The sequence below is a fragment of the Talpa occidentalis genome, unplaced genomic scaffold (assembly GCF_014898055.3).
Source record: "Talpa occidentalis isolate TD23 unplaced genomic scaffold, MPIMG_talOcc4v2.1 talOcc4.5, whole genome shotgun sequence".
Lineage (NCBI taxonomy): Eukaryota > Metazoa > Chordata > Mammalia > Eulipotyphla > Talpidae > Talpa > Talpa occidentalis.
This window is the reverse complement of record NW_023604861.1, coordinates 57,200,337-57,219,170: the sequence shown is the minus strand read 5'-3', so window position 1 is coordinate 57,219,170 and position 18,834 is coordinate 57,200,337. Positions and strand designations below refer to the sequence as shown.

General features: G+C 38.8%; 1 protein-coding gene across 1 annotated transcript in view; it reads right to left on the bottom strand.

Annotated features, from left to right (window-relative positions):
* NEK5 (NIMA related kinase 5) overlaps positions 1 to 18,834 on the bottom strand; it is a 57,623-nt gene that overhangs the window by 20,387 nt on the left and 18,402 nt on the right. Inside the window, exons 8-16 of the mRNA XM_037527250.2 lie at positions 14,066 to 14,120; positions 12,291 to 12,491; positions 12,133 to 12,214; positions 10,397 to 10,530; positions 6,020 to 6,204; positions 4,708 to 4,774; positions 3,100 to 3,204; positions 2,079 to 2,165; positions 483 to 575 (exon numbers count right to left, since the gene is read on the bottom strand). Coding sequence (XP_037383147.1) covers positions 483 to 575; positions 2,079 to 2,165; positions 3,100 to 3,204; positions 4,708 to 4,774; positions 6,020 to 6,204; positions 10,397 to 10,530; positions 12,133 to 12,214; positions 12,291 to 12,491; positions 14,066 to 14,120 — 1,009 coding nt within the window. The remainder of the gene's footprint in view (positions 1 to 482; positions 576 to 2,078; positions 2,166 to 3,099; positions 3,205 to 4,707; positions 4,775 to 6,019; positions 6,205 to 10,396; positions 10,531 to 12,132; positions 12,215 to 12,290; positions 12,492 to 14,065; positions 14,121 to 18,834) is intronic.

Sequence of the window (18,834 nt, the reverse complement as noted above, 5' to 3'; positions counted from 1 at the left end):
CTGGGGGATTTCACAAAGCAAATCATTCAGGGAGCCCTTTCAGCCTTAGCTTAGCCTGGGTTCCTCTCACCTGTCCTTAGGGAGGCCCTCATGACACCTTGAAAATAAAGTTGACAGACATTCCGGAAGAAACAAACAAACAAACAAAATAGTTCTTGAGAACCATTTGATTCATTTCCCTACTCTCATCAAATATATAAGGCTGAGATGAAAGAGAAGTTTACTGTCAGATTTCTGAGCAATGTGTCTGAGACTTTGACTCAAACACCATCTGGAAAGCTGAACTTTCATACACTAATGTGAGCAGTTCTCAAACTTAGCAGCACACTAAATCACCTGGGCAGCTTCTGAAAACACGATGCCTGGACACCCCCCCCACATTTGGGGAAGATCCCAAAATACTTGAGGTTTTTTCTTTACATTTCCAACATGACTGTACTGCACAGTGAGGAGTAAGTATCACCAGAGCATCTAACCATCACCTGCACAGGTGTGTCTTCCTCAGGTGCCTCTTGGTGGATGGGTAGGTTACTCTTCTTCACCAAGTAGGTTCTATGACTTACTTTTGAGTCCTCCTTTAAGACAAATTATACACAGTCAACAAGTTTGATTCTGTGTCAGTTCTGAAGGTTATTTTATGAACCTCATCCAGGGCTTGAATGGTATCTAGCAAAAAATGCGTTCCCTCCTGCTGGCTTAGGGGAGATCATGGGAGCGACTGGAAGAGTCTTTTTTTGGCCCCTTCTCATATGGCTGACTTGCTTTTCCCAGGGCTTTTCCACAGTCTCCCAGGAAATGTCTACTCTCCATCTTTCCTAGGCACAGGCTTTCCACCTTAAAAATAAGGCTGATGAGGGCACAAGCTCCTCACCACTAACCAGGCCCTCTGTGCTGGGGAAAGCCATCCTCATCCTGCCCTCCTGGTGCCCAATCCTCTGTGTGAACCTATGCCTGGCGCTGCCTCTCTAAATTCCACTCATCTTCTCAAACATGGTTTATGATCCATCTCCTCTCTCCTTCTGCTCATCCTGCTCATCTTTATTCCTCTGCATCTCCAGAGCTTGACCTTATTCAGTCTTATTCGATCACTGCTACGTGTGTGTGTGTCTTATTTTTCCAGCTCTTTATGGACAGCAGCACATATGTGAGAAAGAATGGAGCTTTTTGAATCAGGTATTTATTTAGCCTGCCTCATAATATCTAAATGACTTTGGATGAGTTACTTAACAGCTGTTATGAGGACTACATGGGGTAAAATATGTGAAAACTCTAGTTCAGATACTGGTCCTTACCACTGAATTATGCCATATGTTCATTTCTCCTGTGTTAACTCATCTATTTGCTCATCTCTATTGCTCAGGGCAGGGGGAGAGAGAGAAGGACCCATTTTGGAGTGTGGATGGTTCTACTCAATGAGTGTGTCACTCCAGTATATCTGAAGTGAGAGGCCAGCTATGCCCTGGGCCAGTGTCATTGTCCACAAGACTCTGATAGGAGGCACATTCCAGGCCTCTGGAGAAATTTCTTGTATTTAAATATCTAGTGTTTTTCACACAACATGGTCTCCAAATAATAGCTATTTCATCTGGATCTTCACTGATGAATCAGGTTGCTGAGAGATGGAAGAATGTGTGTCCAACATGGCACCTTTAATAGATTTTTAAGAATCATCTCAACTCAAAGTTTGCCTTATAGATTTTTGAAACTAACCCCTGTATTTAAGACTATTTCATTATAGCTGAATTCAATAAATGCTAGTCTTTCCTCCTATCTTATGGGTATGAACTTGCTCTTTCTACATCTAATTCAGTTCTGGTGCAAAGTAGCTGCTCACATGACTGAAATGAGGAAGACAATCAGCCATTCCTGGGAATCTCAGATAACTTCATTATCTTGAGTAGTCTCAGGTCAACCCAAATAATAAAGCTTCAACTCGATCTAACAACTTTTCTATCAAAAAAAGTTCATCAGATAAAATTTAATTTTTCCTATGAGATCAATGTTATCAATATCTGCTCAGCTTAGTTATCTCTAAAGCAATAAGACAATGTTTCCTTTAGAAGAATGAATTTATTTACCTCCAGTTCATTCCCCATCCTCTTTCGGATTTCCTTTATATCTTTGTGATACTGCTGGCGGATTTCCTCTAACTGCTTCCAATATTCCTAGAAAGCAATCCCAACACAAGCATTTTTAATTTTTTGGTGAACTGAACAAAATAATGTCTTCATTGCCTATGATTTTTAAAATATGTGATAAACAGCAGGAATCAAAAAACATATTGCTCCTGAGGATGACAATCTGCCTTATATTTTGGCTGTGATCATTCATCCCTGAGAGGGATATGGTAGCTTATGGTGACCACACTTACATATAAAACCCCAAATGTGTTTATGAATTGATAGAGTCCCCTTTTTATATATAGTCCTGTAATTGATGGAATTTTGACCCTTCAAAAAACATATGTTGGAGTCCTAACCTCTAGTATCTTCGAATGTGAACTTATTTGGAGATAATGATATTGCAGATGCAATTAGTTGGAGTATAAAAGTCCCTAATGCAGTATGATGGGTGTCCCTTTAAGAAGACAGCTGCGTGAAGAGGGATAGGGAGAAGGCCATGGCAGAGAATGCAGCCAGAGAGCTGCCAGCCCAGGAATGCCATTTTGCCTACAAAGCAGCAGAAGCTAGAAAGAGGCAGGGAAGGGATTCCCCTACAGGTTTCAGAAAGAGCACAGCCCTGTTAACACTTTGATTTTGGACTTACAGCTTCCAGAACTGTGAAACAAGAAATTTCTGTTGTTTTAAACCACCCAGTTTGTTGTAACTTGCTAAGGCAGCCCCAGGGAATGACTACAACTTTCAAAAATGTTAATGATGGACCTTATCAACCCAAGATAAAAGCCTATGAGCTACATTGCATTCTCTAAGAGGGTAAGATACATGGCTCTCTATCCCCTGGAAGTGCCAACATGAGTGTGTCCATCAAGTATTTGTGCAACCAAGGTTTCAGGCACAAAGTAGAAAATAAATGTCACACTATATTATGGTACAAAAGACAACAGAGGTACAGTGACAGCCATGGACTGATGTTGTTAACCTGTTCCTTCATTTCATTTCTCCTGAGCTGCAGCTCCTGGAATCTAGGCTCGTCTTTATTACTTCTCCGGTTGTGACATGGCTCAGCAGAAGATGGACGAAGACCCTATTATTTGAATAAGATAATTTATAAAGCATACTTGCATTTTGGAAACATCTCATTTGACCTTGTCTTTTTCCTTTATTTTTTTATTATTTTAAATTTTTTTATTTTAATTTTTGGGATTACATGTTTGCTCTTCCATATGAATAACTTCCACTCACCCTCCACCAAACCACCAGTGTTCATAGAATTTTTCATGTCAACAAGAATTATATCACCAATCAAACTCCGTATTTTTGTAATGAGTCATAGTTTTCTTAATTTAAGTATTAAAAGAGAAAGAGAATTACTAAAACTAATTGTGTTTATCCCAAGCAATCAATATACTATCATGAAAGATACTAGATTCATTTTCTGAACTGGTAAATTATAATTGCGAAATTAAAGGTCTAAAGGCCTCCCTGGTGGTGCAGGTGGTTGAGCGCAGCACTGTGAGGCTGTCTGCAGCCTCTGCAGTGCCGGTTCGATCCCTGCCAGCCGCAGAGCAACCCACATGGCGCGCCAGACCTCTCCTGTCTTGCCCGCTACTCCCCTCAGCAATGTATTTCAGTCATTCTGCTTGTTCTGTTCCCCGCTCTGTCTCTGGTGAATCCTCTCACCCTCCTGCACCTCTGGCCTGTACCCTGGTTCTTGCATAAATAAAATAAAAATAAATCTTTTAAAAAAAGAAATTAAAGTTCTATAAAGGTTTGGCAACCCCTGAAGTATAAAATTAGGTAGGGAAATAGAACTGGAGCTTTTGAGTAGTTCAAAATATGACACAAATGAATGAGATACACACCTAATCTCCCTCAGCCAAAAAAGTTTTCCTACCCCCATTCAAAAATTTCAACTCTGTACTTAAAGGTAAGTATAACTTTCATTTCTAATCAAGTGTAATAATCTCTTTTTTTAAAAAAAATGTGTAGAATTCTAATAAAATAGAATCAAAGAACTGCAGAGGACCTCGAAACTCACCTACTGCAAAACCGTCATTTATCAAAATGAAATTTAGGCTTAGAAAGTTTGCAAGGTCTGCTTAAGGCCACACAGTGAATGACAGTAGCCCCATACTTCCCAGACTCTGATTCAAGCCTATTCCCATTATTCTCTTTTAGCTTAAAAATTGGGGAAATGCAAGGGCCTCCCTGGTGGTCTAGGGGTTAAGTCTCAGCACTATCACCACTATGACCTGAGTTTGACCCCCTGCCAGGGAGCTAACCTACTGCCAAGGAGCTAACCTACAGCAGACCTCTCCCATCCACTGCTCCCCTTAGAGTGTATTTCAGTAAATCCACCTGTTCTGCTTCCCACTCCACCTCTGGTAAATTCTTCAATGCCCCACACCACTGGCCTACACCCCAGTTCTATGCAAAATAAGTAAGTGTTTAAAAAATGGGGAAATGTGCAGGGCAGTCTTGATCTTCCATGAAGGATAACATTAGCTGTACAGATCCATGAGTATCGGTGAAGAGAGAGACAATTAGAAAATTCCTGATTGTCTCCCATCTTTGGTGTTTTACTTACCAGCTGTTTTTCCACTTTCAACTTATATTGCTGAGCTTCAAATTTCCTATGAAGATATTCAGCAGGCCTTAAGAAATAAAAATATTCAGCCTGAGTAGAAATTTTAAGTAGTCTGAGGCACTGGTTTCGCAAGTAAATTTTCAGCTTAGTATACGTGGCTTGAAGTTGTAAATCTGAGTAGTTCAGAGTTACACAATGTGTACCGTGGAAAAGAAAATCTTTAGGATCGAGAAGAAAAGGAGACAAAGAGAACAGTAATGACAGGAAATACAGGAGACTATAAAACAGGAAAATATTCTGATCCAAGATTTTCTAGGTTATGTTGAAGGGAGAAAACAAGCCCACGCCAGGATCTTCTCATACTTTGGTGGGTACCTAATCCACAGCTTCGTCATCCCAAGACTGGAGGGTGCTTGTCTGTCTCCTGCATCACACACTGAGCAACTTGAGCTGCTGACCCATCCCTTCACCTCTACTCCTTATGCTGCTCCAAATGTTTAGTGAATCAAGAGCTGAGGACTTAACTGTCTCTCATAATGTTTAAGGCATTTCTCCAGCATAATTCTGGTCAAAGTATTTTCAGGTTTATAGATATGTTCCACATAGTTATCTTTTTTGCAGCATTTCCTACAAAGAATTTCTGTAATTTCTGATGGCTAAATAATAGCAACCACATTTTACATCACAGCATGTACAGTGATAAAGTTCTGTGGAATCACAGTACCTTCTAGGGCTCCAGAGACAAAACTATCACTTCAGAAGTTACTCCTACAAGAGCAACAAGATGAGTAGACCCCAGTTTTTGAAGAGTCAAGTTGATAAGTCAGTCGTTTAGAAATATGATGAAATGACAAACTAGTTATAGTCTCTGGGCCTTCCTTCCTCATCTATAAAACAGGAACAATACCTCACAGAGGTTGATGTGAGGATTAGATCAGATTAGGTCTGTGATTACAGACTTACTATTGATTAGTACTAATATTAAAAACCTCTTTGGAAAATGATACATATATAACTATTTTCATCACTCCCACAGAATGGAATGTACTAGAAGAATGAAAAATATTAAAAACTGATGAGTTTGAATCTGTGTCCACAATTACATGGTTGCATAAATTAGAAGAAAAGCTACATCAGACCTGAAATAGAAAGGGGTCAAGGGAACCATGAATCAAGTAATTACAATAAAGATTTTGGAAGTTCTTCTTGGATTATTGTTCTGTTGGATTATTGTTGAAAGGATTTCAGAATGAATGAAGACATAGAAAGACATTTTCAGAAAAACAAAGTTGAAGTTAGAGGATGATATTACCATTGACATGGTGATGGGGTGTGACTCTCTTCCTGATTATAATTCTCCTCAGATCCAGCATCTTTTTGAGGAACAAAGCAGTGGCTTGGTGCTTGGGCTCTCTGCCTCAATAGGTCAAGTTGAGCATAATAATAATCATAATGTCCACACACTGCAGCAAGTTTGGGTCTTTCCACCATTTTTATCTGGAGGATTCAGAAAAAGAGAGGAGGTTTTTAAAATTCATATGCTAGAGTTTATTTGGATATTGGAACACACAAAATGGAGGCCTCCCAAAACACTCATCCCATACCACAGATATGAGTTGGCTTGCACTTACCAGAGATGCCTCATTGTCAAGGAAACCTAGAAAACACCAATCCTAATCCTCCACCTCAGATTTGATCAGTTTACCTTAGCCTAGAAAATAGGAGCTGCTGTCCTTTTAAGGGACTCCCTGATCATTATCCCCTTTCCAAGTGGCTTCTTCGTATATCCTATAAAACTTGCTCTTGCCCCAAATCCCTCGAGAACAGTGTTGCACTGCTTGGGAGACACTGGCCTCCCCCAATGCATGGATTGACATCAAGCTTACTACTAATTTGTTTTAGTTTTGTCATTTGACATATAATACAAATCTCTCATTGACAGTTTGATAATGACCTTATCTAAGATAGAGTATTAAAGGCATATTATTGGTTTTGCTCCAGATTTGATTTTGAGTAAAATGATCTTAGAAACAGCAAATCCTAGAGCAGAAAAGAGTTTAGAAGCCTAGGGTGTGTAGTATTTTGCTGATTATGAATCACGTGTTTTTCATGCCAGTGTATCAAAAATACTGACTAGTGATCGTGCCTGGCCAACTCAACCTGAAAGACTCTCAGTATTATTGTTTTTGTAATTTTCATGAACTTAATTTACACCTTAAAGGAGAATTCACACCTTTATAGGAGAATAAATGCTGTGCAACTCACAAATTTGGGAATTTGCAACATGTTTATATTCTAATAAATTGAATACAAAATGGCATCAAGCTTGAAAAAAAATAAAAGATTATGAGCCAGTTAAGAGTTATTCTTCTGGAGTAAAATCAGGCAGACTGCCATCCCAAGGTACACATACACCCAACCAGAACACAATTAGAGGAGAACCAGAAACAACTGTTTATTTTAGAGCTGAGTAAAGACCACTGAGTTAGAAGGCGAGAATGGCCAAATTAACATAGGAAAGCCAGTCAAAATTCTGCAGAATTTAAAAAGTAATCCTGCAGAATTTAACTATAATTCTGCAAAATAGTCCTGCAGAATTTAACTCTAATCCTGACAACTCTGCCTTCATAACAGTTGATAGATAACAAAAGGGGGAAAGATCAAGTCTATTGGAAAGACCTCAAAGTTGAAATATGAATAATCAAACAAAAGGTTAAAATGGAAATTTCCTCACTGTAGAGAAGTAACATGCTATATTCTTTGTCCTTTTTAATGCTACCAGGGTCAAAATATATGTAATTGTAGCGATTTGGCCATTTTTAACTTACAAAAATGGCATTTTTAATACAGATCTATTTAAATATTAAAGTGACTGTATAAAATTTGGTTGGTTAGTCTAAACATAAAATATATAATTGTGTTTTTAAATATTTTAAAGTGTGAAAACTAAGTTTTTCTTAGTTTCATAATTTTACTTTAAACTATCCAAACATTAGAAGGGACTACTAATTACTTGTTGAAAACAGAGAAAAGTTTCAGAAGGAAACAAATAGCTTCTTTCAGATTTTAAAATCCCAAATGGTAATGAGAACATTAGAGGTGGTTCCTATGAAAATGTTACTGAGACAGGGGGGCCTCCCTATTGGCTCAAGGGGTTAAGATGCAACCTGTGAAGCTATTCGCAGCCACTGCAGCACGAGTTCGATCCCTGGGCAAGGAGTTACCCACATGGCACAGCAGATCTCTCCTGTCTCACCCGCTGCTCCCCTCAGCAGTGCATTTCAGTACATCTGCCTGTTCTGCTCCCCACTCTGTCTCTGGTGAATCCTCTCCCCCCCCCATACATCTGGCCTGTACCCCAGTTCTTGTATGCATAAATAAATAAATCTTTTTAAAAAAGAAAATGTTGCTGAGACATCTCCCTAAAAGGGGAAGGGTAACATGTTTCCCAACCCCACTTAATGAGGGGAGAGGCCTGGTGAAGCTATTTAACAGGGAAGACAGGTGGGCTCATAAAAGAGGGGAGGGCTCTTAAGTAACAACTATGCCTTAGTAGTAACAACTACTAGTAACAACTATGCCTTAGTAGTGCTGTAACATAGTAACAACTATGCCTTAGTAGTGCTGAAAGGAGAGATGGAAGTAGACACATGGAGGAGAAACATGTAGAGACACTTGAAAGAGCCATTCTCTTGGTTTGTTCTCTGATTTTGCTCCTTTCACCCCAGCCTTGACAGGACCCTTGTGCCTCCTTCCTCTGGGTCCCCACCAGAAGGTGCCATGGACTAGTGGCAAGGTTTTGGGTCTCAGCAGTTCTGCTTCAGAACCACCTTGTTTGGCTAGTTATTTACCCGTGAGGGGATGTATAATTTCATATGTTTTATTAGGAAGAATATACTTTCTTCTCTTCTCTCTCTATGCACACTAATTCTACCTAAAATCTTTCACACTAAAATTGTCCTTTGCCTTTGTGCGCATGTATGGCCAGATCCTTTTAGAACTTGCAAGCTCGGGGGTCCCAGAGTGACCCTTGGTCAAGCTGTAACAAGAGAGCTAATTTAAAAAAAGACAACCCATTCAAAAAATGGGACAAAATTCCTAAATAGTACTTTCTAAAGAAGACATTCAGATGGCCTACAGGCTCATTAAAAAATATTCAACATCTGGGCCTCCCTGGTGGCACAGCGGGTTGAGCGCAGCGCTGTGAGGCTGTCCGCAGACTCTGCGTCGCCAGTTCGATTCCTGGCCAGCCAGGGAGATTCCCACATGGTGCAGCAGACCTCTCCTATCTCACCCGCTGCTCCCCTCAGCAGTGTATTTCGGTCCTTCTGCCTATTCTGCTCCCTGATCTGTATCTGGTGGATTCTCTCACCCTCCCACACCTCTGGCCTGAACCCCAGTGCTTGCATAAATAAATCAATCTTTAAAAAAAAACTATTTAGAAAAAAAAGTTCAACATAATGTATTACAAGGAAAATGAAGCAAAACCACAATGAGATATCACCTCACCCCTGTGAGAATGGCCAATATAAAAAAGACTAGAAACAACAAATGCTGTGAAGAATGTGAAGAACAAAGTCATCCACTGTTGGTGGAAATGCAATCTGGTGCAGTCTTTATGGAAAATGGTATGCAGATACCTTTAAAAAAATGACAATGGACATCCCAGTGATCTAGCACTACCTCTACATCTATCCAAAGAATATGAAAACACTAATAGAAAAGGATTTATGAACTCCTGCATTCATAGCAGCACTTCCACAACTGCCAAGTCATGAAACCAACTTAAGAATTGAACAACGGATGACTAGATTAAGAAATTGTGGAATATATATTCAATGGAATACTACTGAGCTACTTAAAAAGATGAAATAGTACCTTATGGGACAAAATTAATGGACTTGGAGGTGATTATGCTAATGAAATAAATCAGAGACTGAAAGACAGTTATTGATGGTTTCACTCATCTGTGAAATATGAATAACCGAAAGACATACACTGGCAAAGCAGAGCAAAAACAGTTATTAGACTCTGTGAAAAATATACTGGTTACCAGAGTAACTGGGGGGAGGAGGAAAGGAAATAGAGGAAGGATGGGGTAGTGCATTGGCATAGGAGGTTTGGTGGAGGGTGAGTGAAGCATGTGCACTTATGTAGAAGTAAAAATGTAACCCCAAAGTTATACAGAGATGAAAAGGACTAATTTTTAAGAAATACAATTCTTCCATTAAAAAAAATCCATGTTATTATATATATTATCAGAGCATTTTACTTGCGTGAACTAAAAGATTTAGCACTCTGCTAAAATGGATTCAAATAACTCAGCAGAAAGATTTTTCTAGGAAAAAAAATCAATGATTATATAATAAAAATTTCCCACGTTTTCTGCTACTATGCTATAAAGTTCTCCTATATAGAAAAATCTTCTTCAGCTAAAGAAATTGGAAGAATTTGATTATAAAACTAAAACTCAGGCATAACATACTTGCAAGAAAATACAGCACTGCTTTTAAAAATATAATGAAAAGTTGTCCAACAAAATACCACTTTAATGCTCATTACAGAATGATTTTAAGTACAAAATGAGTGGATTCCAGAGTCATGAGCTTATAGCCATGAACATGTGAGCGCAGGTCTGTGGAAGACACTATCAGCTTATAAACAAGAGGGAGGGTTTCGTCCAACTTACAAATACGGGTTTCTGAGCGCCAGTGGGTGGTCTCCATTCCTTTCTATGTAATATATCCTTCCTTTGAACTGGTACAGATATCCTTGATCTTGGTAGGCACTTTCCCTGGAATCTCACCTTCTGTTTATTAGAATCTTATTTAACCAAAATAAAACAATGTAAGTTTTAAGAAATTTCCACAACTTTACACTGCAAAATTATGCATTTTCTTTGAATGGAGACAACCTTTTACTGCAAAGTTCCTTTGTATATGTCTAGTAATACATAACACTACTTTAAAATAATTTTAGTAATTAGCATTAATTTCAACAGAAACAACATAATTAGGGAAATTAAATGTAATAATCAGGGCTTGAGTAATCAGGCCACACCATTCACATCACATTATTGCTTGAAATGTATGAGTGGGTCTTCTAAGATGTTTGTTTTTGTCACCATCAAAATTTGTTCTTGTTTTCCAATCTTTCCTTTCTTGAAATGTGGATGGTGCACTTTCTCTCATCCTTTATTTTTATCTATTTTATCTATTTTCTAAACACACCCAACCTAGAATAATATACAACAATGCCAAATCAAATTAAACATGGCAAAAAGGCTCATTTATTTTCCTTTTGTAACTTTCCTCAATTTTAATTCTCTATCACAATGGATAATATTTCTCTAGCACTGATTTCTTGGAGAGATTTTCTACTCTTCCTCATCCTTTATGTTCAGACATTTGGTTATAACTAAATTCTGCTCTTACATTCACAACATCCACTGAATTAGTAATTTTCTCTTTAATCCCTCTCTCTCTCTCTCTTTCACACACACACACACACACACACACACAGAGAAAGACAGAGAGAGAGAGAGAGAGAGCACTTCATCAGCTGATTCCTGACACTAAAGTTGCTTCTCTAGCATCACCATACTATTTGTCATTACCATACAGTAAATATCATCATCACCTTTCTTGCTTTGGAGGTAACATAGTAATGGTTCTCAAATTGTAAAAAAAAATTAGGTCCAAAATTCTAACTTTGGTTCCAATAGGTCTCTGGAAAAGAATTTTAAATTGCCAGTTCATTTTCTCTATTTCAAAAAAATAAGACTCATCTCATCAACCCACGTCTATAAACCTTCTTTTCTCACAATCCCTCCTCTACACAAAAGTTAATTTTGTATTCTACCTCTTCAAGCATCTGTTTAATTGGTAAACCCACTGTTTCGTGGTTTTCCTGATAATGGGAAGAAAAAAAAGAATCCTCCAGGTCATATATGAGCTCCATAGACAGCATCTCAGGCATGCCCACTAGATTTTTTTTTATAATGCTCATATTTTTTAACACCCATATTCAAACCTCTTTGGTGCAATTTCTTCCCTAAAGTCATTAGCCACATGTAACTCACTATATGAGCACATGATATAAGTGGTTTTGGAATGATGAACTCATTCTTTTTTTTTTTTTTTTAAGATTTATTTATTTATTTATACAAGCACTGGGTACAGTCAGAAGTGCGGGAGGATGAGATAATTCACCAGAGCCAGAGGGGAGAGCAGAGCAGGCAGACTGATGAGGTACACTGCTGAGGGGAGCAGCGGGCGGCAGGAGAGGTCTGCGTGCCATGTGGGACCCTCCTCCGGTGGCCGGGGAGCAGCCGGGGATCGAACCCCGCTGCAGAGGCTGCGGGCAGCTTCGCAAACCAGCGCTCAACCACTACGCCACCGGGGAGGCCCATGAACTCATTCTTACCTGGAACCACCTTCCTAGCAGGTCGAGAAGCTGATGGTCTTGCTCCGCTTAGGAGGGTATGATTGAATTCTTCCTGAATGACCTAAAACCAAACATGTGTCAAGGACTTACTAATCAAAATCTGTCAAAATCCAAACAAGATTTGCCCCAAAACTCACCTCAGGAGTCAAATACTTGGCAATAAGTTTCTCTAAAAAGGGCCTTTTCAAAATGGAATTAATAGATGGACGATCTCTGGGGGATACTTTAAAAAGCTGAGATATCAAGGACCGAAGTTCATGGGAGAACCTTGGAGATATTGGGGCAAAATGGGCTTGACAAATCTTTAGAACTAGCTGGTGTAAGTTGTCACCTGCAAACTGAAAGGACAAGGAATAATGATATTAGGTCAGAGGAAAAGTCAATTTAAAGTAAGAGCAAGAAGCAAATGATGTTTTCAACTTCAGTTAGAAGTACTATGTCCGGGCCTCCCCGGTGGCGCAGCGGTTGAGTGCTGGGTTGCGAAGCTGCCCGCAGCCTCTGCGGCGCCGGTTCGATCCCCGGCTGCTCCCCAGCCACCGGAGGAGGGTCCCACATGGCGCGCAGACCTCTCCTGCCGCCCGCTGCTCCCCTCAGCAGTGTACTTCGGTCCTTCTGCCTGCTCTGCTCCCCGCTCTGGCTCTAGTGAATTCTCTCACCCTCCTGTGCTTCTGACTGTACCCAGTGCATGTATAAACGAAACAAACAAACAAATAAATAAATAAAACATGCCTCTATTAAAAGAAAAAAAAAAAAAAAAAAAAAAAAAAAAGAAGTACTATGTCCACCCTAACTTGTTTTCATCAACTAAAATTTCATAAATAGCTATTGTAGGCAGCTTCTCACCCAGATACCAGGTTATTAAAACAAGTTTTTTGTTTAATTGTTTCTTATTATCAAATAATATTTAATTATTATAAGACATAGAAAGTTATAAATAGTCAGGAAAAATACATATCATTTCATCACCCAGAGAGATATTTCCTTCTAGTCTTTTTCAAAATAATGTTTAAAGAGTTGTAGACATAATGATGTGAAATCCAATGCCTTGATTTTTTAATTAACATAAAAACATTTCTTTAAAAATTCTTTATATCTCAGGAAATTTTCCATGGTGTGAAATCATCAGTTATTTACATATAATAGTAATGTTCAGCAGGAGAGTGTGGCAGTAGAGATACAGGTTTTAGTTAGAAAATTACTAGTTGAGTGACATTTGATGATGATGACGACGACAACGATGATGATAATGATGATGATCTAACAGCTGTGTAGACACAGCTAAGATGCTATCCTTGGAAAGCCCTGCTACAATATTGGTCTTTTGCTGACATCTGGGAACTTAAATTTCAGGGGTGATCCCACCAGTTGCCAAATTCCCAGGGTGGCTCAGTGTGCTTAAATTGTGAGAACAATACAGTCTCTGCTTCCCGGGAGTCTGGGGGTTTTCTACATGCTAGTAGTGGGTGCCTACCTCACCAACTCTAGTTGAAGCCCTGGGCACTGGGTCTTTAATAAGCCTCCCTAGCAGGTAACACTTCACATGGACTGTCACAACTTTTTGCTTAAGGAATCGGTACGTTCTGTGGGATGACACAGATGGAGGCTTTGGGAAGCTCTTGCCTGACTTCCAATAGATTTCCACACACTTTTTTTCTTTGCTAATTATATACATTCACAATTTATTTTGAAGGAAAATATGCTATGCATACTTTCTCCAACTTGGAGTTTTTATTTTATATAAGCACGAACACATTTTTGTGTCAGTATATACAATTCTATTATTATCCTAATAGCTTGCCCATATAATTTTTAACAATCTAATAAAACCAACAGTAACCATTGTCTCTCAGGAGTTAATTTCATCTATATATTTCCAATAAGTCAAGATCAATCTGACGTTGAACGTACTTACAGGATGCTTGAGTGTGCAGAGCTCATATAAGACACAGCCAAGAGACCAAATATCCCTGAGGAAGATAAGGGTTTACATGCCAAGAAAATCTCCATAATTCTCAATAAAAGCCTTTGTCCTTACAGCACCTTATATTTGTGTAGATTTACAACTTTATATAGGTTGACCTGTGTTTTCAGATATTTTATCAGATACAGATCAAAAACATTTTCAGATACATTATCAATTCTTACTAAGATCGCAGGTAAATGCAACTTGTAGTTTGTCAGAATCCTAGCAGAGAAAAAGTATGCTGACTTTGCCACAATCTGACAACTCAATATTTACTTCAGCTTCATGTGCTCAAAGCAAACTGGAGTGTGCATGGAACTTTTTGAGCAATTTGGAGGAAGGAGGCAAGACAAAAGCAGTTTTGATTTGATTCAAAAGGTAAAATTTGGTTGATTTTAAAATGTATATTCTACTCAAGGCTCTTGACAGAACTAAAGTTACATTAAGTGATGAGCACTGTATTTGGTATTCAACAAACACCTGAGAATGGTGCTTATCATCTAGACCTGGAGACTAGCTTGCTCTTTAGTACTTAATAGTCATATGTGATTGGCTTAATAAGGAGTTATCTTACAGAACAAAAAAGCATAATCACATACAAAATAACAAAAAAATACAATGAGAGGTCAAGGAGATAAGAAGATGGTCAAAGAAGAACCAAGTTTGGTGAGGTAAATGCCGCCACTATTTAGCAACACTTCTACTGAGAATGAAGAAACTTCTAAGTGGTTTCTAAAGTTTTTAGAAACTTACTGACCGTGATCCCATCAGAATCTGTCCTTACTATCATTTCTCTTCATGGAAACTCCTCTTCAGCCCCAGATAGCCCACTGCAGCCAGTGTGGTAAGGCCACACGCCTACAGTGCTCCCCAGGAATGAAACCACTAGTGGCCAAGTGGGGAGCATTTGCACATCGTGACCCCCTCTGTGTGTGGTAAACTAGAGACCTGGTTGAGTTTCTTGTCTAAAGGGGGCAGCAGCTACCCAACTGATAATTTCAATTATCAGAAGTACCAAATCAGCATATTTAAATGTTGTCTCTAATTCTTACAAAGCAGTACAAGGAAACTAGGCAAAGCTGCTGACCTAGGTTCTCAGCCTACTGCAGCTCTACTCTATTGGCCCAGCCATCCCTCCTTCACCCAGTGCTACACTGCCACTTTCCTGTTCATCCTAAAATCAAATACTCTCTGGGAGCTAAGGAATATCTCAAAAAAAAAAAAAAAAATACTGTTTTTTCATTATGCAGAGAAATATTTACTATTATTTTTATAAATCTCTACCACTAGGCTTTGCCTTTTCTTGTCATGCAGTTAAATATCCCTTCTGAGTTTTCCTTAACACATGGACAATCAATTCCCGAAAGGAACTCAGTTTTACTGCTAGACCAACTGTTTCAACTGGCCCCCACTTTTGAAAATGAAATGCTTTTCTCCTTCTTAAATGTGTTCACCAAATTAACAAATAAGTGGTGCCCTCTCCAAGGTCTCAACTAAGAGGCACAAGCCAAGAGTTAGAACAGCCAGATGGTCTTGTGAAGAAGTAGCATCAAAAACGACAACCAAAAAAAAAAAAACACTGTTGCATCTGAATAAATACGAACTTCAAAGACAGACATTAAGGTTTATGGCACTGCTAAAACTCACAGTCCCCAAAAAAGGATAGGGTAAATTTTAACAACCCTCTTTGTTTTTCTTAGTGCATAAGCAACATTAGATAGAGACATTAACTGGATTTTCCTTGCAAGAATCCTTACAAACTATATGTAATCCTCACTGAGAGATTCAGAATTGGGGCAGCTTTCCCAGAGGCATCTGGAGATTCAAGTACTTATCTTAATTGTTTAATAAACTCACTTTTATTTGCCTCAATTTTTTTAAGTCAACACATTTATTTAAGTCACAATTTATTTAAGTCAACACATAGAAGTAAAACACATAGAAGTAAAAACTACCTCATTTTTGGTGAAGGACCTATATAAAGAAAATTATCAAACACTGTTAAAAGAAATAGAAGACACAAAGAAATGGAAAGACATCCCCTGCTCATGGATTGGAAGAATTAACATTATTAAAATGGCCGTCCTGCCAAAACCAATTTACAGATTCAATGCTATTCCAATAAAAATCTCAATGACATTCTTCAAAGAAACAGAACAAATACTGATGAAATTCATATGGAACTACAAAAAAACACGAATAACCAAAGCCCTACTGATGAAAACAAAGGAGAAAGGAGGTATCACACTTCCTAACTTCAAACTATACTACAAAGCCATAATAATTAAAAGTTTGGTATTGGAACAAAAACAGACAACAGACCAATGAAACTGAATAGAGAGCCCAGAAATAAAGCCACACTTATACAGACAACTAATCTTTGACAAAGGAGCAAAGAATATGCAATGGAACATGGACAGTTTGTTTAATAAATGGTGCTAGGAAAATTGGACCACCACATGCAAAAAAATGAAACTAGACCACTACCTCTCACCGTGCACAAAAATCAACTCAAAATGGATAAAAGAACTGGACATAAGACCTGAAATCATAAAATACATAAAAGAAAATATAGGTAAAACACTATAAGACATACATCTCAGTAACATATTTAAAGACTCATCACCCAAAGCAAAAAAAGTCAAGGAAAAGATAAACACCTGGGATTATATCAAACTGAAAAGCTTCTGTATACTATTAGCCAAAACAGAGAGACACCCCACTGACTGGGAAAAAATTTTTGCACTCCATACAACTGATAAGGGACTGATCACAAAGATATACAAAGAAGTCACAGGACTCAACAACAACAAAGTAAACAATCCAATGGTCTTGTGATGAAGTTGCATCAAAAACAACAACCAAAAAAACCTGTTGCATCTAAACAAATAGGAACTTCAAAGACAGACATTAAGGTTTATGGCACTGCTAAAACTCACAGTCCCCAAAAATGGATAGGGTAAATTTTAACAACCCTCTTTGTTTTTCTCAGTGCATATACAACATCAGATAGAGAGGAGAAATGGGCAGAAGAACTTAAAAAACATTTCTCCAAAGAGGAAATGCAAACAGCCAACAGGCATATGAAAAAATGTTCAACATCCCTTATATTCAGGGAAATGCAAATCAAAACCACACTGAGATACCGCCTTACACCAGTAAGAATGGCATATACACAATGGGGTGTTCCTCGGCTATCAAAGAGGATAAACTCATGCAGTTTGCAGCAGCATGGATGTAGCTGGAGGGGATCGTGCTCAGCAAAGTAGGCCAGAAGGAGACAGAAAGATATTGGATGGAATCACTCATAGCAGGAATTTAGGAAATCTAAATAAGGGACCAGGAAAAATACTAATTATAATAAAGTAAAAATCAAAATGAACAAGCAACTGTAAACCAGAGACATACTGCGGGGGGGGGGGGGGGGGGGCGGTTTGGGAAGGGGAGAAGGGAGTAGGATCAAAACAAGGTGGGTGGGAATTGTATGGGGACTATAACCAAGATGAAAATGCATATTTTGAACTATGCATACATAGTGCAAAAATGAAAAGTAATGTAAAAAAATATATAAAATAAAATAAATAAAATTTAAAAAAAGAATGGCACATATCAAAAAAACTAGCAACAACAAGTGTTGGTGAGGATGTGGTAAAAAAGGAACTCTCCTACATTGCTGGTGGGAGTGCAAACTGGTCCAACCACTTTGGAAAGCTGTCTGGAGGTTCCTCAGTCTACTAAAAATGGAGCTACCATATGACCCGGCAATTCCACTGCTAGGGATCTACCCAAAGGACACAAAAACATTGTTTCAAAAGAACACCTGTACACCTACGTTTACTGCAGCACTATTTACAATAGGTAAAACCTGGAAACAATCCAAATGCCCAAAAATAGATGACTGGATCAAGAAGATGTGGCATATATACACAATGCAATATTATTCAGCAATCAAAAAAGATAAACTCATGCCATTCACAGCAAAGTGGATGGAGCTAGAAGAAATTATGCTCAGTAAAATAAGCCAGAAGGAAAAAGAAAAATATTGGATGGTTTCACTTATAGCAGGAATACAAATAAGAAATCAGTGTAAAAAATAGTAACAGTACAAAACACAATAAAGCAAAAACAGACAATTATAAATCAGAGACATCCTGCAGGGGAGGAGGAGGGAGAGGAATCAGAGGGAGGGAGGGAGGAGCACAGGGGACTGAGGTGATGGTGCACGGGTGCACTGGTAAAGGAAACTCTATGGGGACCACACCTGAGGGGGTGGGGGGAAGCAAATACTGTTTAAAAATGAACAATGATGTAAAAAATTACTTATTAAAAAAAAAACAGTGAGGGGCCTCCCCGGTGGTGCAGCGGTTGAGCGCTGGGTTGCGAAGCTGCCCGCGGCCTCTGCGGTGCCGGTTCGATCCCCGGCTGCTCCCCGGCCACCTGAGGAGGGTCCCACATGGCGAGCAGACCTCTCCTGCCGCCCGCTGCTCCCCTCAGCAGTGTACTTCGGTCCTTCTGCCTGCTCTGCTCCCCGCTCTGGCTCTGGTGAATTCTCTCACCCTCCCGTGCTTCTGACTGTACCCAGTGCATGTATAAACAAAAAACAAAACAAACAAACAAACAAATAAATAATAAATAAATTTAAAAAAAAAAAAAAAACAGTGAAAGCAAAAAAAAAAAAAACCTACCTCATTTTCACTTCCTATCACTGTGTATATTAC